We start from the raw sequence: 20,206 nt of genomic DNA on the forward strand, positions 1-20,206 counted from the left end.
GCAAAACCTCAGCGTAAGATAATAGAATAGTGACTAAAGGACTTTTTAAAACGAAAACGCTTACTGCAACAAAGGAAGAATGACTAAATCAAGTAGCGACACGTCCGGTGGTGGTTTCGGCAACACCCGCGCCATTCCTGGTGACCAGAACAGTGGCAGCGGCAGCAGAAGAAACTCCGGCAGTGACGGCGACCACCACGACGGCGTTCATGGCACGATAGTGGCAGAAGATGACTCCCTTCCCGTCGCGTTCTGACCCTTCTTCCATAGCTCAGTTCGGCGACAGAGCAGATCCACGGCGCGATGATGGCACAGTGGCGATGGGTCGACTCAAGGGAGGCGCAGGCAATGTGAGTTCACAGCAGCAACTTCCCCGACTGCTAACTCTCCAGCATGACGACAACAATGCGAGAGGCTTCCCCCCCTCTCTCTCTCTCTCTCCTCGTGTTCGTCTCTCTCTCCCTTCTCCATCGTTGGTGACGATGGCGGCGACTGGCGGCGAGGCGTGGCGGTGAGGCGTGGCGGCGACAACTCTTCCCTCCAGCTCGACGACAACGCGACGGCGCCCAGGACCTACTGGCGACGCGCCTCCCTCTCTCGGATCTCTTCTCCGTGTATATGAGTGTATCTGTTTTGTGTGTGAGTGGGTGAAACGCAGAGAGAGTGAGGAAGGGGTTCGGGGCTGCGCAGCGTGAAGAGAAAAAGGGAAGGGGTGAATGGCAGCTGTGGAGGCATGGCGGTGGGGACAAGGAGGTTAGGATTAGGGTTTTGTTTGTAATTTAAAGTTAGGGTTAATGGGTTTTAATTTGGGAATTTAGGGTTAATAGATTAGGGTAACTTTAATAAAATTAGGGTATAATGTATAAATTTAAAATATAATTTAATTTAAAATTATTTTAAAAATATTACTTAACTATCAATTTGTTAATTGGCTTTTAATCAAGTATTTTAATATAAAATTGAAGATAATATAATTAATTTTCCTTGCTTATTAAAATTAAAGTATTAAATTCTAAAATCTCAATTATTAAACTAAATCATATAAAATTCTTATTCTTTTACCACGGCTAAGTTTTATAATTTAAATATAAAAAATTATTCAATAATTATAACAATAAGTAAAATTTTTAATTTAATTATCAAAACTTGATTTAAATACTTTTAATAAAATAATTTCAAAAAAATGAAGTCTTTAATGAATAAATAAATTGAAATTAACTCTTAATAGAATTTTTCGAAAATTCTAGATTTTACATCCTACCCATCTTATAAAAATTTTCGTTCTCGAAAATTTAAAGTAATACATAAGATATTACATAAATTTCAAATATCGGACAATCCATAAGATTTAGATATAAGAAAAGAGTATAGGATAAAGTAGAAGTTATAAGATCGGCTCAAAATAAAGAGGTTATATGATGTTAATACTTTTACTAAAACTTGAATAAACACAATAAGGTGCAAATTTTTAAGATAGGTGTTTGCAAAAATAATGTGTCAACAGGCTAACGCTCTTATTCCCTTAACTAATCAATCACTAGGTGCTTTCTAGCTTGCTTATCACTCCGTTTTAAGTTCACTCAAATATCCTACATCATTCCCGACATTTTATCTTATATGAAAAAGCTCATCAACCTCCATTCCTTTCAAATTCTCATCTTTATTCATGCTCAACCATTAACTTTGACTTTCAGCTAACTCACTCAAGGTTTTATACTCACTTGTCGTCAAGCAACGATCTAACCATTCGATCTAATTATTTCAAAAACTTTAATAATATGACACGCACTCAAACACATCAATGTAATATCACTATTTCACATAGCTCCGGTCACTTAGGTAGCTTACTGCGAATCAACATCTTGTATGCATCGAGCTATTGAAAACTTGAATTAGATTATGCAAGATTTGTGAAATGAAAATTAATTAGACTAAGGATATAATATTTCCTCATAAACCTTAAAAGATACTTTAGGTACATAATTATACCGTCGAATTTTTTTTTGGTAAATCTGACAGTAATATATTATTAATTAATAATTAAATTAATAACTACTGGCAGATTTAACCAACGGTAAATTCAACCATAAACTTAAATTTTGAATTTTTTAAAAATTTGTTTAAAGATTAATATATAATTTTAAATATTTAAATTCAATAATTTTTTAACTAATAAATTAGAAAATACAATACTAATTAACTTAAAAAATAATTAACTCATATAATAATAAACTTAAAAAATTAACAATAATAAATAATAAGTCAATAATTAACTCAAAAAATAAACAAGTTCAGATTATCTCAGACAATTAATAAGAATTACCTAATTAACTTAGAAAACAATTAACTCAGATAATAATAAATTTAGAAAATTAACAACAATAAATAATAAGTCAATAATTAACTCAGAAAATAAACAAGTTAAGATTAACTCAAACAATTAACAATAATAAACTAATTAACTCAGATACTAATAAACTTAAAAAATTGACAACAAAAAATAGTAAGTCAATAACTAACTCAGAAAATACATAAGTTAAGATTAATCCAGACAATTAACGACAATCAATTAATTAACTTAGAAAATAATTAACTCAGATAATAATAAACTTAGAAATTAACAACAATAAATAATCAGCCAATAATTAATTCAAAAAATAAACAAGTTAAAATTAACTCAGACAATTAACAACAATCAACAAATTAACTCAGAAAATAATTAACTCAGATAATAATAAACTTAGAAAATTAACAACAATAAATAATAAGTCAATAATTAACTAAAAAAATAAACAAGTTAAGATTAACTCAGACAATTAATAACAATCAACTAATTAACTTAGAAAATAATTAACTCAGATAATAATAAACTTAGAAAATTAACAACAATAAACATTAAGTCAATAATTAACTAAAAAATAAACAAGTAAAAATTAACTTAGACAATTAAAAACAATCAACAAATTAACTTAAAAAACTTAACTCAAATAACACTAGAATAGAAATTAGAATAATGCAGTTGGAGATTTTACACTTGCATAACAATACACAAAAATAAAAGCAATTAAGAAAATTCAGAATAGTAAACACAGAATCATCAAAACAAAATTCAAAATCAAAATTATAAACAAAATTTTAAACATAGAATCATCAAAACATAATTTAAAAAATCCTAAACGAAAATAGAATTAAAAGATCCTAAATCTAAACTAATATATGAACTAAATCTGAAAAATAGTTAAATCTCTAATACAAGCATCCTAATTGCAAATTTTTTAATACATAGCAGATTAAAATTAAATAAATTATGGTTTAAAGTTTAACTACCCAAAACTAATTAGTGAGTTACCTGGAGACAGTGCGGAGCATAGGACTTTTCTAGCGTGGTGGCAGCACAGAAGACAAAGTGGCAGCAGCAGTGACTAAACAGCAGGACTGCATTAGAATTTTTTAAATAAATAAAAAAAGTAGGAACAAGGAGAAGGGGACAACATACCTAGAGGGAGGAAAAAGCCAACTCTAGCAATACAGGAAGCAACGTCAACAACGATGGCAACAGTGGCGGCGGCAGCAGTGGTGGGAACAACGCAAACAGCGGCAATAGAGTGACCAACGCGACACAAAGAGTCTACGCAGTCCTTGAACGCTGTTGGTGGTGGTCGACGTTGGAGGAGGGGATGCTGGAGGTGGTTTGTGGGGGGGGGGGAGAGAGAGGAGAAGGTTAGAGAGAGAGTAGTTTAGAAATGAGGGGGAGGGGCTCGTAATTCGGATTTAGGACAAGATTACCGTCGGATATACTGGCGGATAAATCCGACGGTAACGTTTTGCGAATGACCAAAACGCAATATATATTCCACTAATTCGGATTACCGGCAGGTAGATTTTATCTACCAGTAAATCCAACAGTAATGATCGCGCCAATTTTTCTTTTTTTTTTACCTTAATTATTACCGGTTAATTTTCTGTCGAAAAACTAAATCCAACGGTAATTTCTTTACCCGACAATTTATTGCCGAATTCGCCGGTAAACACATCACTAATGTCCGACACTAAATCCAATAATAAATCTGATGGTATTCAATATTTTTCTTATAGTGAATATAGGCTGAAAGAGTCTTATACATTGGATAATAATTTTTTATACACGAAGACTTTTTAAGTTAAAAGTAACAATTATTAGTATCAATGAACATGCACCAACAAACTTTTTACTATAGATCAATATTTATTCCGTGCGTAGTGTGAATTTTACACTAGTTAAATTAAAAATGACTTTCAATAAGCATAGCATTTGGTAAAATAGTTTCAAAAATTTAAAAATACTATAATAGACATTAATGTAAGAATTAAATTTGGATATTAATTAATATATGAAGTTGTATTAGACTTTTTAATTTTGATAAGCACAAATCATCTTTAAAAAATTCCACCTTAAGTATTTTCAAAAATACTCCTATCTTTTAAAAATTGTAAATACAAACATATAATTTTTTTAATTTACTAAATATAAAATAAAAAACTTATAACACAAACACCTCTGCAAAAGGCACTCGTGGAAATATTAAATTTAGATAACTTGTATTAAAAATTTAAAAAAAAATCAAACTTGGTACATATAATTGAAAGGTATTATACCCCTTTTTGTTGGCACAATTTTAATGGTAACATGTGTATTGTGTCAAACTTTTTAAAGAATTTTTAATTATTTTTAAATCAAAATATTGAAACTCTATAAAGTATAAATTATAAATACAATAATATATATTTTTTTACTTCATTTTTTTAGTGTTCTTAGTTTAGATTATCGATCTTTTTTGTGTTTATTTGTGATTTTTTTACATGCTCAAACTTTTTTATCAATTAAATTGGTTCATACTCAATAAAAGTTATGCACCTAAAATTCTCATTTTTTTTTTGCATTTCTTCTTTTTTTTTGCATATTTTTTTTCATCGTCGTTCTTTTATTATTGTTGTTTTTTTCTCCTCCTCTTCTTGGTGGATTATTATAGCATTTTTTTGTTTAATTTTTTTTATTTTTATTCTTATTAAAAGGATAAAATAAAAAAAATTATGAAAAGATAAAATAAGACGGAGAAGATGAAAAAAGAAAAAGAATATGATGACGAAGAAGAAGAGAAAAAAGAAGAGAAAGAGGAGGAAGTTTTAAAATGTGTATAATTTATCAGAAAAATACCCCTAAAATTTTTTGATCATAACACAAAAAGTATTTTAATTTTGACATAGGAACTTTTTAATCATGACACAAGTTTTTGTTAAGAGGGTAAAATAAAATAAAAAAATTATGAAAATTTGAAACAAGAAAGAGAAGATGAAAAAGAAAAAGAATAAGATGATGATGATAAAGAAGAGGAGAATGAGGAATAGTTTTGAATTGTACAAAATTTATCAGAAAAATATCTCTAAAATTTTTTAACCGTAACACAGGAAGTTCTTTAATTTTGACACAGAAATTTTTTATCTGTAACACAATAATTTCTTAATCGTGACACACAAATTTTTTAACCATGTCATTTCCAACTAAATTATGTACTTTTCTTATTAATTATGTACTTTTCTTATTATTTTGGATTTGTGGTTCTTTAAAGATTTATTGTGCCATTTTTAACTAAATGATGTGTTTTTGTTATTACTAAATTGATTGTGTGGTATTGAACTAATATATATGACATTTAGTCATTTATGTGTCATTTGCAACAATTTAATGTGTCTTTTAAATCTAAAACATATTTAATATATTTTGTTAGTTAAGTGAGTTAAGGTTTTAGACTTGTGGTCCTTTGAAGATTTCTTGTGTCATTCATTAAAAATGTTGGTATCATTCACTAAAATTTCTGTGTCATTTGTAACAATTAAATTGTGATATTTAATTAAGAAGAAGACGATAAAAGTGATGATGATAATAATAAAGAAAGAGGAAGAGAAAAAAAAAGAGGAGAAAAATAAAACGAGAAAAGCAGAAGGAGGTGGTGACGATGGCGATGACAATGACAACGATAATAAAAAGGAGAAAGGAAAAAAATGAGGAGAAGAAAAAAAAAGCGGTAATGCACATATAAAGAAGAAAAAGCCATACAAAAAAAAAAGCATGGAATAACTTGTTAAAAATTGCTTGAGTGGATAACTTTTTTTTGTTTACTTACGATTATATCAATATAAAATAATCAAGCATCATTTAAAACATTTATATATTTTTGTGATTTTTTTGTGTTCATATATATTTGTTGTGATTTGACCCCAAAAGATAGTAAAATTTAAGGATAATTACTGTTTTTGTTCTTAAAATTTTGGTCAAAATCGAATTCGTTCCTAATTTTTTTTAATTCGAAATCGTTTTCAATGTTTTATTTGATATTAAAATCGTTCTTTTAATTTTTAACGGACAAAAATATCCTTACATTTATTCTTACTCCAATATCACTATTCACCAACACCACCTCTCTTGCTCTACAAAATAGTCAAATACTAATATCAAATTCAAAAATACAATATTCAACAACAATAGTACATTTAAATTTAAATTCAAGAACAACATCAAATTTAACAACAAAAATAACACACAACATTTATATATATATATATATATTTTTAAAGAAAAAAAGAAAGAGAAAATTAAACCAGAGAGAAAAGAGAAATGGAGTGACGGGAGAGAAGAAAGAGAAAGAAAAAAGAGGAGAAGGATAGCATGGTATCGGTGTAGAGAAGAGTCGTCGACGCCACTGGAGAGAAAGACAAGAGCACGCGAGCTAGAGAGAGACAGAAAGAGGCAAAAATATTCATTGCATTTCTCTTCCCCCATTTTCTTCTTTAGTATTCTCTTCTCTTGCGTTTTTGCAATCGAGTATTAACAACCATGTCTTCTTTGCTCCTCAAATCCAACAAGCCCAAGCTCTTTTCTTCCAACAAGTCTTATCTTTCTAGAACCCTAAACCCATCCCATCGTCTCTCCTCTTCCTTATATTGGAGCCGTCTCTCTCCTCTTCCACCACACTAACTCTTACTCCTGCTCTTTCGGTACTTCCATTACAACACAACAACTAATTTATTTAATTAAAAATAAAGAAAAGAGAACGAGAAAGAGAGAGAGATTGAGAAATAGAGATAAACAAAGGAAAAGAGAAAGAGACAATTGCAGAGAAAGAAAAGAGAAGAAATAGGAGGAGATGTCACGCTGGCGAGGGTAGACTCATCGCGCCGTCGTCACCGGAAGAAAGTTTGAAGAGAAACGAAGACGAGAGAGATAGAGAGAAGCAGGGATAACAAGGTCATGTGAGAGGTTCCTCAACTGTTATCACCGTCATTCAACAACCTTAGTCGTCGCTAACATGCTCTGCCACTGTTGTAGTCGAAAAAACTGCCAGATTTGCTAGACTAGAAAAAAGGATGGAAAAGGAGAAATCTAGAATAAAAATTGGAGATGAAAAGAATAGTGTAAGTTTATATTTTTTGGGGGGTAAATATGTCTTTTCAATAATAAAATGATGATTTTAATACAAAGTAAAATGACAAAAATCATTTTGAACCAAAAAAAATTAAAAAATTTTAATTTTGACTCAAAATCTTAAAAACTAAAATAATAGTTACTCCTTATATTTACTTTCTAATTTTACATATTAATTTCTTTTCTTTCCTAAAGAGTGTAGAGAAAACCAGGATGATGATTCAATTTTTTGCGCTCAATGAACTTCTCTCTCTCTTTTTACTTTGATGCATATGGATAAAGTTAACCGACGTACTCCGTACTCTGTACAATTTTAAAAATCGAAGATGAGCGGTGGAGTGAGCGGGGAAGAGACTTTGAGGGTGAAACACGGTAAGGCAGCCGATAATGTCGGCGGAAGAGATAAGGGGAGAGCGGGGGAGCGATTGCATCAGGGGAAAAGGAGGATCATATTTCGGGAGGGGTTTCTAAGCCTTTGAAGGTTTCTTTTAGGGACAAAGTTGTGGGTTCCAAGATTGCTAAAGCTTTTTCACTTGTTGAAACTTTATCGGGAGATAACATTGCAGTAGTTTCTGGGAAGCAAGGAGATCTCTTGCCACCGAGTGTCACGTTTACCCAAGAAGCTAAGAATTGCTTGGCAGAACCTTATAAGGATGCTATAGTGATTAAGGTGCTAGGTAAACATTATAGCTACACTGCATTGTCTCATAAACTCCGAACGGTATGGAGGATTAAGGGAGGTTTTGATTTATTGAACGTGGGATTTGACTACTTTCTCGTGAAGTTTGATGTAGCCGAGGAGCGAGAAAAGGTTATCTTAGGAGGTCCGTGGATGATCGAGGGAAATTATGTGGCTGTGAAGCCTTGGGATCAAGAGTTTAGATCAAGTGAAAACTGTGTTGGAGCAACTTTAGTGTGGATTAGAATTTCCGGATTACCAATTTGGTGCTACCAAGAAGATGCAATGCTCCGTGTTGCGGCTGCAGTTGGCATTCCCATTAAGGTTGATTTGGCAACAAAATTAGCTGAAAGAGGACGATATGCTCGAGCCTGTGTTCAGATAGATTTAGGATTGCCAGTGACTAAGAAGATTCTTGTTGAAGGCGTTGAATATGAGGTTGAATATGAAAGTCTTCACCTTATTTGTGGCTCCTGTCTCAAGTTTGGTCATGATATGAAGGTGTGCAAGACTGACAGCAATGCAGGAGGAGGAACTAATGCCAAGGTGATCAGCGATGTAGCAAAGTAGCCAGAAAGCTCAAATTCAAAAAATCCAGTACATATAGAAAAGGCAAGTTTTCATTTTGGCAAGAATCTTGGAGATGAGACTGTAAATATTACTGTCTCGGATTTGGTGGAGAGTGATTTGCATGCTGTTCATGTAGACCATGCACAACATGAGGATTTGGAAGGTTGGACTCAAGTGATTAGGAAAGGAAAGTATAAAATGGGTCAAAAGCCTTCTCTTAGCACCCATCAGGTCCAACCAAAAGTAAAGAAGACACCTAACAAGGCTACCAATACTTGGACAAGGCCTAATCACCAACGTACAACACATGCTACTGGATCCAAAGTAAAATTAAGCAGGGGCATCAATATTGGAAAACCTGTTAGTGTGGCTTCTTCGGGGACCCGGCACAATGTTCATCATCAGCAGCAAGGTGAGACAACAAATGGCACTGTGCGAAAGCGTCCTCGCCCAAACTCTTTGCAGAATTCACTAGTAGATAAGGATGGAGCATCGACGGCGGGTATGGTGCAAGTTTCGACGGAAAAAATTGGGCTGCAACTTGAGAGTCCATTAAAGGCAGGATCGTCGAAGACAGGGACATCATGTTGAGTCTCGGGTTTGTTATTGGAGCTCCCTTTTTGCTGTTTTTATGGATAGTTTCAATATCATAGCCTGGAATGTGAGGGGTGCGTCTAACAAGATGGCCCGTGTGCATTGCAAAAATTTGGTGAGAATATATAAACCATCTTTCCTCTTTCTCTTTGAGACTCATACCATGTTTAATAATTTGAAGAATTTTTGGGATAAGTTGGGTTTTCATTGTGTTGGTATTGAGGAAGCAGTAGGACACAGGGGTGGCATTTGGTTTTTATCTTCTATTGCTAATGCTTCTTGTGTGGTTATTGATCAAATTGACCAATGTATCACAGTGAAAGTGAGTGTGGGTAACTTAGTTTGGCTTTGTAGTGCAGTATATGGGAGTCCTCAATTCGAAAAAAGATGTATGCTTTGGGATCATTTGTGTTCTATTAATTCAGGCCATAATAGACCATGGATGGCCGTTGGTGATTTTAATGAGATTGTGGCACCAGATGAGAGTACAGGTGCTTATTTTTCTTCTCACAGAGCTAGTCTATTAGCTACTACTCTAGATGACTGTGAGCTCTTTGATCTTAAAGTGACTGGTAGGAGATATACTTGGTATAGAGCAGTTCAGGCTGGCAGGGACTTGGCTAAAAGGTTGGATAGAGCTATAGTTAATGAGGCGTGGATGACAATGTTTCCTGAGGGTTATTCTGAAATTCTTAGCAGGCTTCATTCTGATCATTGTCATATTTTAGTTCGTTGTCATGGTAGCCCCAGAGTGAAAGGTTTACGTCCTTTTAGGTTCCAAGCTGCGTGGGCAACACATCCTTCTTATAAACATGTTATTAGTAAGGCTTGGAATCAAGTGTTTGGAGGCGTTACCGAAAGGCTTAAGATGGTTCAACAGGCTTCTTTGGACTTCAACTCAAAGATTTTTGGAAATATTTTTGTGCGAAAAAATAAGCTGGAATATCAGATTGATCAGATTCAACGGCGTTTGGAGGTTACCGATGTGTTATCTCTGAGAATTAAAGAAGCTGAACTGAGGGAAGATTACAATAGGCTTTTGTTGCAAGAGGAACTTTTTTGGTACCAGAAATCTAGAGAGCAGTGGGTCAAGTATGGGGATAGAAACACTAAATTCTTTCATCTTCAGACTTTGGTGCGTAGAAACCATAATAGAGTACATGGATTATATGTTAGCGATAGGTCTTGGTCTACTGATCCAGATATTCTCCAGGAAGAAGCCCTCTCTTTTTACAAGAATCTCTTTGGTACAACGGAAGAGGTTGAGGTTGATTATTTAGGGGATGTTCCGATGCCCACTCTAAGCACTGAGGCTTGTGCTAGGTTAATTGACCCTGTCTCTTTTGTGGAAGTCAAGTCAGCAGTATTCAGTATGAGCCCTTTTAAGGCTCCTGGTCCAGATGGCTTTCAAGCTTATTTTTTTAAAGAATATTGGGAGATAGTAGGCACTGAGATTTGGAATATTGTCCGGAGCGCTTTTTTGGGAGAGTTCTTAAATCCTAGCATCATGGAAACTCTGATTGTGCTTATTCCTAAAATTGATAACCCTACCTTTATGAAGGATTTCAGGCCTATTAGCTTGTGTAATGTCGTTTATAAAATTATCACCAAAGTATTGACTAACTGACTTCGGCCTTTTCTTCCAGATATTGTTAGTCCTTTACAAGGAGGTTTTATTCCGGGTCGTGGTGCTCCTGATAATATTATTGTGGCCCAAGAAATTCTGAATTTCATGAAGCACACAAAATCCAAGAAAGGTACTCTTGCTTTTAAAATTGATCTTGAAAAAGCTTATGATAGGGTGGATTGGAGGTTTTTGGAGAGTACTCTCATTGCTTTTGGTTTTCCTATCATCACTGTTAATTTGATTATGACTTGTGTCCGTGCATCATCTCTTTCTATTATGTGGAATGGGAATAGATTGGATAGTTTTGCTCCTAGAAGGGGGCTTAGACAGGGCGATCCAATGTCTCCTTACTTATTTGTGCTTTGTATGGAAAGACTTGCTTGCTATATATCTCATAAGGTGGTCGAGGGTGTGTGGAAACCAGTTTCTGTCACTAGGGGTGGCCCAAAATCTTCTCATTTGATGTTTGCAGATGATCTCTTACTCTTCTGTCAAGCTACAAAGAGTCAGGTCCAAATGGTCATGCATTCTCTTAACATTTTTTGCAAGGCATCTGGCATGAAAGTGAATCTTGAAAAGTCTAAAGCTTTTTGCTCTAAAAATGTGACTGATCGTAGAAGAGATATTTTTACTTGTGTTTCTTCAATACGTTTTGCTTTGGATTTAGGAAGATATCTTGGAGTTAACCTTAATCATTCCCGTACCAGTAGGGCTTCTTTTCATTCGGTGATTGAAAAGGTGAGGGGAAGATTAGCTAATTGGAAAGGAAGGCTTCTAAATAAAGCAGGGAGACTTTGCCTGATCAATTCTGTTGCAGCATCCATTCCTGTCTATCATATGCAGGTATCTTTTTTTCCAAATTGGGTTTGCGATAAATTATCTTCTATGATGAGACAGTTCCTTTGGAAGGGTCAAGTTGATGGTAAAGGTCTTTCTCTTGTTAATTGGAGGACCGTGATCACTCCAAAAAAATTTGGTGGCCTGGGTGTTAGAGATCCTGCATGTGTTAATATATCTTTACTTGGTAAATTGGTGTGGCAACTTTTTCATTGTCAGGACAAGCCTTGGGTTGCTCTATTGAGGGCGAAGTATCTGAGGAATGAGGGAGTTTTAGATGGCCCTGTCCCTTGCAATGCTTCTCATGTTTGGAAGAGTATCTCAAAGGCTTTTGGTGCCCTTAAGGATGCCTTCTCTTGGTGCGTTGGGTCACTTGATCAATCTTTTTGGTTTGACAATTGGAGTATTGATGGCCCAATTGCTCAAGATGTCCCTTTTGTACATATATCTGACTCTGATTTAACTATTAGAGACGTTTGGAAAGATGGTCAATGGAGTCTCCATGATATTTTCTCTATCATTCCAGAAGATGTCAAACAGCGTTTGAATGCTTATAATCCGGATTTGAATGCTGGAGAGAGTTCGGGTTGGTCGTGGGGTGTGGCATCTTCTAGACTTTACTCAGCTAGGAGTGGGTACAGTTGGCTAGCCAAAAGAAAGTTTGACTGGAATGAGCATGATGATTGGTTGTGGGTATGGCGACTGCATATTCCTGAGAAGTACAAGTTCTTGATTTGGCTCAGTCTTCATAATGCTATTCATACGGCAGAGTTTCGTTTGGGTCGTGGTTTAGCTTTATCTAGCACCTGTCATCGGTGTCAGAATGGTTCTGAATCAATTCTTCATTGTCTTCGGGAGTACCCTAGTGCCAAGGAGGTCTGGAACCTTTTAGACCTGTATTCAGATAACTCGAATTTACATGATTGGCTCTACAGAGGTGCAAGGAGTGAAAATGTTTTTCTTTTCTTTTCGATCATCTGGTGGATTTGGAGAAGCAGGAATCATGACTTATTTAATATAGATGATTCATGGAGTGCTAATAAAGTGGTGAGTTTGATTCGTAGTTCAGTAAGGGAGTTTCACACTATTTTTACTATGCATCAATCTCTGTCTCCTCCTTCACTTTGTTTGCATTGGGTTCCACCTCCAGTTTATTCTGTTAAATTGAATTGTGATGCTAGTTGGTTTGCTCCTTCTGGCTATGCTGGTTTTGGTTGTATCATTCGCAATCCTGATGAATGTTGGTTGAAAGATTGCACTGGGAAAGTCGAAGTGTGCAGTGTTCTTTTTGTTGAATTGTATGCAATTTGGAGAGGTTTACTTCTTGCTTGGGAGAGTGGATTTCGTGAGGTTATTTGTGAAACAGACTGTTTAGAAGCTCTTTTCTTGGTAAACCAAAGAATGCTTGGTAAGGATATTCCGGAATGGGATTTGGCAAAGCATACAGGAGGTTATGAATTGGAATTGGAGAGTCTCTATTCTTTTAATTCAGAGGACTGCAAATAGTGTTGCAGATTGTATGGCTAAAGCAGCTGCTTCTGTCGCGGACATTCACTCGAATTGGAGCCAACCATGGAGTGAGCTTCAACATCTAATAGATTTAGATATGACCCTAGCCAATTAATTTGGTTTTGTCTCTTTTTTTTTTCTTTCTTTTCTATTTAGTCACCAAAAAAAATATGGATAAAGTTAACCGAACTCCATTTTCATTGTTTAAAAACCAAAATTTCTTTGTTAAATACAAAATCGTTAGTCACGTATTTTTATATATACACACGTGTTATTTACATATTTTTATAATAAAATAAAACCATCAAAAATACTAAACTTTCGATTATCAAATTTGTTATAACAGAATAACGGTATAATTGTATATTTATATTTTTGTTTTATTTATAAATGTGAATTAAATTTAACTATATTATTTGTAAAATTCAATTATATTATCTATGATCAGTACTTTCATATTCTAATGAGCTTCGTTTCATAAAATTTGAATCATTTACCCAGAAACTAGCAGTCTATCTATAATCTTACAGAAGGTGTTACTACCTGAAATTCTCTAAACGGTTACACTAATTAACATGACAATTTTTTTATTGAACCATTTTTTTTTCTAAAAAAGTTTTGTACATAAAAGTCACGGCCTAATTAGTAAGATGTCACCCTTATGTGCAGTCCATTAGGTGCCTGAACTCTAGGAAATTTCAGTAGTTTATCTCCTCCTACTTCTTCCCACCTGCAATCATAATTAATTATATAAAAAAGATGTCAGAAATCACCATAAAATAATACTAGAATTTAAAATGTTTTATACAGTCGTACAATTACATCTATTATTTTAAATGATATAATGTTACATAATTGATATAAAACTACTTTAAGATTTTTTCTTTTTGTACTTTTATTATTCTTATTTAAAAAAAAAAACAACTATGTGAACGAAATAGTTAAGACTGACTAGTCCCTAATAATGCAATATAATTTTAGTAGTAAAAACTTAGGTGCAGTCAATTTCACGTAAAATTGATAATTGAAAATCGTTAGATGAAAATTTAATCAAATTATTCAAATCATTTAACAACTCAGTTATTAACTTTGCATAAAATTGACTGCACCTGAATTTTTATCAATTTTATTAGGTCAGAATATAAGCATATTGAATAGGAAAATTAGTCACCTGTATCTAGTTACAAGATAGTGCAAGAAAGTTGAAATTTCTGCTATTCCCAACTCTTTCCCTGGACACAATCTTGTACCTCCTCCAAATATCAAGCAGTGGTTTTTTGACTCTAGGCTCTTATCCTTTAATTTTCAAATTTAATAATATTAATATATGTTTGATAAGCAATAATAGACAAATTAATAAGCGGTTGAGTTGGTACTAAGTACTAACCAGCCATCTCCATGGATTGAACTTTAGTGGATCAGGATATAGAAAATGGTCATAGTTTATCTCTCTCGTGTACACATATATCTTCCACCCTTTGGGAATCAAATAACCTGAAAAAAGAAAAACAATATATTAATTGCTATAAGAAAATACATTTCTATTTTTCAATTGTGACACACTAGGATTGTGTTTTGGTAACTCTAAGGAGACATAGATATAGAAAACAGAGAGATGAAAATGTATTTATATTGAATTTAAAAATAAAATATAATAAAAAAATTCTCGAGGCCATTAATTTTTAGTATATTTGATCATCATTTAACCGGTATAAACACTAAATTATTTACATAAATTTTAAAAAATGTGAATACAAATTCTATTAATTTATATGTGTAAATTCTTATAAATATAGATAGGTATAAATTATATATTTTTTTGTACAAAATTTTTGTAAATATGAATATAAATTATTGTTGATCAAATATTATAAAAAATGATAATATTTGCTTGTTATATAACATTACTCTAATAATAATTTATTATAAGATATTCTCCATCTTTCTAAAAGATAAAAATAAAGAAAATATAATATATATTTTTTTAAAAAATTTCTATCAATATATTTACTACGTGTTATAATTGCCAAAATCCTGTGTCAGAACAAAACTCCTCAATGGCCCCCCTCCTGGGTTCGTCCTCTTCTCTTCTCCATTTTTGGGTAATTTTCAGTCTAACATTTAAAGTAAATGCTGAAATGGTAAAAGAAAGTTTGAGGGTAAAGATATACATAGTGGAAGGGTCTTTGACTCTTTGTTAGGTTTGTTAACAAGTTAAAACTGATGGCCAAAATGCCAGAGTTCTGTAACTGTAACTGTGTAGCTCCCCCTTTGGTGATTACAATTTCATTTCATTTCAACAATTTCTCATTCTATGTATTCAAAACTACACACGTGCCTATAATAGTAAATTGAAAATCGACTTCTAAATTAGTTTAGGACAAAAATTAATAAACGGGTTCCATTTTTATGGATTAAATGATTTAAAACAGTAAAATCAAGAAATTATTCAAAAAAATATTTCAATCATGAATATTTTTATTAAGCTTTTAATTTTTTAAATATATAATTTTATCTATTTTTAATTCTTTTTTTAAAGATTTGTATTTTTTTCTTTTTTAGAAAAAATAAAAAGAGTAAAAAAACACCAACCATTTAGTTCCATATCTTGAGTAGTTTTCCTTAGGACCCCATTAACTATTGTCGCCAATCTAGAGGTCTCAAAAATCACCTGCACAATGAAAAAAAAAATTATCAAAACCCTTTTAATAATAATAAGTAAATATTCTTTATATTAATGGCCGAGGTCGTTATGAATTTTTCTAATAAATTCACAAATAAACCTATCTATTACAATATTATATAAGAGTTTAATTTTGATGCATCTGAGTCGTGCAATCTAAATCAAACCCTTTTAATAATAATAAGTAAATATTCTTTATATTAATGGCCCAGGTCGTTATGAATTTTTCTAATAAATTCACAAATAAACCTATCTATTATAATATTATATAAGAGTTTAATTTTGATGCATCTGAGTCGTGCAATCTAAATCATTTTTTTAAATGACTATACGTGTAAAGGACATATAGTTTTGTTTTTTTTTTTTTTTTTTTTTACCAAAGATAAGAAACTCGAACTCGCAACCTCTTAATTGAGTATGGGGAGATGCCAATTGAGCTATTACTCATTGGCACAAAGGATATATAATTATTTTTGTTAATAGGAGATTTAAAATTAAATTCTATTTAAAATTAAAAAGAAAAAAAATGGGAGTAATTGAAAAGAAACGAGAGAGAATAGAATTTTTACCGCGCGAGTAAACCTCATTGACTTGAGATCGTTGAAATCAATTGGTTCATCTGGTTTTTTCCTTTGTCTAATGTTCAAATGCTCTTCCTATAAAACCAGAAATTTCATCAGAGTCAGAAGGTAAAGTAATAAATCAAATGAAAGGAATAGTGAAACTGTGTAAATTATTTATTTTTTATTATTATTATTATTATGGAGACTGACTCTGAGTTCTTCAAGTGCTTTGGGATGGTCCTGAAGATACTTCACTGCCATCATTGACGTGGCTGAAACAGTTTCATAACCAGAATACATAACTGTAATCACTAGATCAATGATTTCTTCATCACTTAGTTTGTGTCTACTTTCATCATCATTTCCCATCAATCCTCCAAGCATGTCTTTGTGTATTTCTTGGGATTTTCTCCTTTCCTCTATTACCTCACTCACAATACTCACAATAGCTTTCCTTGCCTGCAACATTCACTTCTTTTCTTAGTAATTCTTTTTTTTCTTAAAGAAAGAGCTCAACACAGTAAAGTGGAATATACTAAACCTGAAATCCGCGACTATAATTCGTCCCCGGAAGGTGAATAGGAAGAGAAAGGGTTCCTAATACTAGATTAAAGAATTCTGGCATGATTGAATCTGATATTCTGCTTGATTCTTTGCCTGCAATCTGCCTCAGTGATGAAAGGAAGGCCATCTGTCCATAAAAAGTTTGAGAAATAAAATTACCAAAAAATACAATTTTTTTTTAATGAGAATGAGAATGATAAGAATAATAGAAAGGAACCTCTTTGGTTTTGTGTTGGATGTTGATGACTTGATTGTCCCAATTGCTAAGGTGGGATCTCATGAAGTGATCAATTTTTGGCAAAAGCTGATCTCTGATCATGGTGGGGCTAATGATAGAAAGCAAGGCACCTCTCAAGTACTTGTGAGTGGAGCCATGAACAGCTGCAATGTTGCATTTTCCCAAGATGTCTAACATGGATTTAGGGTATCCTGGAACAAGCCCTTTTGATTCATTCATTAGAATGTATCTATTAAGCTCTGCATCCATTGATACAATTGTAGGACACCCCAATATGTGTGATTTGAAAAAACTGCCATACCTGCCATTCATTATTCACAACCCAAAAAATAAGACATAAAAATGGTTTATAGATAAAAATTATAAAAAAAGTAAACCATGATTATTAATAGGGTAAAAAAGTACATGCATGAAAAGTGGTTTACTTCACACCCCAAATTTAACTAATTTAAGAAACCTCATTAATTGAGAAAATGATTTGTCAAACATCCCCCACCCCTTTTCTTCTTTCATTAAAAAAAAAATGGATAACTTTTGCATCTCATGAAATCATTATTTTCTTTTCAAGGAGAAGGATATTAGAATTAGACACTAGAGTGTGTTTTTCTTTAATCTCTCATTTATAGTTGATAACTTTTGATTAATCCAAAAAAGTTAATCAAAGTAATAAACCAAACATGAAACAAGCCAACCCAACTAACTTGTATGCTAATAATGCTGTAACACAAAGATATAAGGGACATGTGGTTTGCAAAATGTTTTCATATTCCTTGGAATCTGAACCTAATCATAAATTAAATACATCCTACAACCACATGATCCCTTAAAAAAAAGAACAAGGTGCAAAAAATGTTTATCAAACCACCTATTTTCATTTTTCACCACTCTATGCAAGTGAACAGAGGAAGAAGGAAATCCAAACATGATTTTAGTTAGTTTAATTTTAATCTTTTACCTTGCTCTTTGGTTTTTCATGAAGTTAGGACCTTGTTTAAGAAACTCAGTTGTTTCTCCAAAAAGTGGCCACCCCATTGTACCTGGTGGCAAACCTTTATTCTTCTTCATGTACCTTACTTCATTCCATCTCAAAAGAGCAGAGAAAAAACAGAACAAGAACAAAACACCACCAACAATTGCAATGAAGGTAAAAGCCATTAGGTGCTTTTTATTTCTTTCTAAAGTTCTTTGCAAAAGACTCAAACCCGAGAGAGAGTGAGAGAGAGACAGAGAGAACTCAAGAAAAAAATGAAAATCAAAATATAAGTAAAAGGTACAAGCCTGGCTTTAAAAAGAGTGCACATAAACACACACATATATATAGGCCCCTTGAGCTACCATTTTCATATAAGAATAAGAAAAAAGCCATACAAACAAAATGTAGCATCACCACCTATTCTAGGTCATGGCCATAAAAACTAAAAAAAACAAAATAAAAAAGGAAGATAATAATGGATACAAATGAATTAAGATAAATGATTTAGTTAAAAATATAATTTAAGAATATAATAATAATACAATTTTTTTTTAATTTTTTAAGCATTTAATTCATTAGAAATATTAAAAAAATTTATGATACTCTTAACTAATGTTTTTAGAATATGTTAATAAGACTTAAGTTGAAATAAAATAAAAAGATTGTTGCCTTTTTGTGAAGAATTTAATTTAGTAACAACTTAGCACAACAGACATCTTTTGGCAAATTAATTAATTAAAAAAATTTCAGGATCTTCCAATTTAGCTCTTCGAGATTTGAAGTTGCAAATGTTTTTGTTGGTTGCTTTTTCTATATAAAGTGGGGAAAACAAGGGTTGGTTGGAACAGTGCAAATTGATGACAGTTAAATGAGTTGGCACTGTAAACTAAGTTACCTGCATCAGTTCTTTTTGTATTTTGTTGCATGGATTAAGTGTTGGGTTTATCAAGGAAAAGGGATTACAGAATTTCAAGAAAATATAAAGAATTTGTTTAAAAATATATCATTCTTGATTCTTTGAATAAACAATAAATAAATCTCTAACTTTTTATTTCGAAGATAAATAAATTTTGAGTAATTACCCAAATCAGTCCCCAAGAATTTTAAAAGCGGACACTTTAGTTTTCAAGAAAAATTAATATACAGATCAATCTCCAAGGTTTTATTTTGGCGGACAAATCAGTCCCAGTTCATTTTTCGGGCAAAGTAATTACCCAAATCAGTCCCCAATGATTTTAAAAACGGACATTTTAGTCCCCAAGAAAAATTAATTGGGGACTAATTTGTCTGCCAAAGTAAAACCTTGGGGATTGATCTGTGTATTAATTTTTCTTGGGGACTAAAGTGTCCGCTTTTAAAATCCTTGGAAACTGATTTGGGTAATTACTCATAAATTTTTGACTAATTAAAAATACAAAAATATATTTTATTTTTTAAAATACGAGACATCTAAATCTTTTTAAAGAATTGATTTATCTTTATATATTTTAGATAAAAAACTTAAGGACCAATTTGTATTCTTAATTAATAATAAACTTATGTATCTTCGAATTAAAAAGTTAAAGACGTATTTATTGTTTTCTCTAATTCTTTTATACATATGACAAAAGTTTCCACAAGAAATTATATATATGTATATTATAGTTTTTAATTATTTATTAAATAAATAAAAGAAAATCTCTAATTTATCCTCAAGGCAGAAGAAGGATAAAAAAAAAGGGAAAATAAAGAAAAAAAAGAGAGAAAATAATTTTAATGAAAAAAGCACATGCATGGCACCCCATTGGACCTAAAAATTAAAGGGTGGTCATAGCCAGCCCCAGACCTTCACATGTCTGTCAATAAGATCTAAATTACATAATTTCACTACAAGACAGTTTTGCTTGGGTTACCATGTGAGTATGTGCTGA

General features: G+C 32.4%; 2 protein-coding genes across 2 annotated transcripts; one reads left to right on the forward strand and one right to left on the reverse strand.

Moving 5' to 3' along the window:
- Positions 1 to 230: 230 nt before the first annotated feature.
- LOC140183263 (uncharacterized) lies at positions 231 to 8,708 on the forward strand. The gene is made up of 3 exons (XM_072231295.1): positions 231 to 345; positions 659 to 753; positions 7,941 to 8,708. Exons 1-3 carry the CDS (start codon positions 231 to 233, stop codon positions 8,706 to 8,708), a joined length of 978 nt encoding a protein of 325 aa, XP_072087396.1.
- Positions 8,709 to 13,726: 5,018 nt separating this feature from the next.
- LOC112784628 (cytochrome P450 85A) lies at positions 13,727 to 18,793 on the reverse strand. The gene is made up of 9 exons (XM_025827903.2): positions 18,279 to 18,793; positions 17,303 to 17,624; positions 17,063 to 17,212; positions 16,732 to 16,980; positions 16,528 to 16,614; positions 15,868 to 15,946; positions 14,663 to 14,769; positions 14,447 to 14,571; positions 13,727 to 14,005 (listed from the first exon to the last, which is right to left on the reverse strand). The coding sequence occupies exons 1-9, from the start codon at positions 18,476 to 18,478 to the stop codon at positions 13,918 to 13,920; spliced, it is 1,407 nt and encodes a 468-aa protein (XP_025683688.1). The 5' UTR covers positions 18,479 to 18,793; the 3' UTR covers positions 13,727 to 13,917.
- Between the last annotated feature and the right edge of the window lie 1,413 nt (positions 18,794 to 20,206).

This window comes from Arachis hypogaea, chromosome 20, assembly GCF_003086295.3.
Source record: "Arachis hypogaea cultivar Tifrunner chromosome 20, arahy.Tifrunner.gnm2.J5K5, whole genome shotgun sequence".
Classification (NCBI taxonomy): domain Eukaryota; kingdom Viridiplantae; phylum Streptophyta; class Magnoliopsida; order Fabales; family Fabaceae; genus Arachis; species Arachis hypogaea.

Excerpts from the sequence above, each read along its gene's own strand:
- LOC140183263 (XM_072231295.1), top strand. The coding sequence starts at position 231 with ATGACTCCCTTCCCGTCGCGTTCTGACCCTTCTTCCATAGCTCAGTTC. Across the intron at positions 346-658 it reads TCGACTCAAGGGAGGCGCAG|AGAGAGTGAGGAAGGGGTTC; the intron begins GCAATGTGAGTT and ends GGTGAAACGCAG. Across the intron at positions 754-7,940 it reads ATGGCGGTGGGGACAAGGAG|GTTTCTTTTAGGGACAAAGT; the intron begins GTTAGGATTAGG and ends AAGCCTTTGAAG.
- LOC112784628 (XM_025827903.2), bottom strand. The coding sequence starts at position 18,478 with ATGGCTTTTACCTTCATTGCAATTGTTGGTGGTGTTTTGTTCTTGTTC. Across the intron at positions 17,213-17,302 it reads TCCAACACAAAACCAAAGAG|ATGGCCTTCCTTTCATCACT; the intron begins GTTCCTTTCTAT and ends TTTTATGGACAG. Across the intron at positions 14,770-15,867 it reads TCAAGATATGGAACTAAATG|GTTATTTGATTCCCAAAGGG; the intron begins GTTGGTGTTTTT and ends TTCTTTTTTCAG.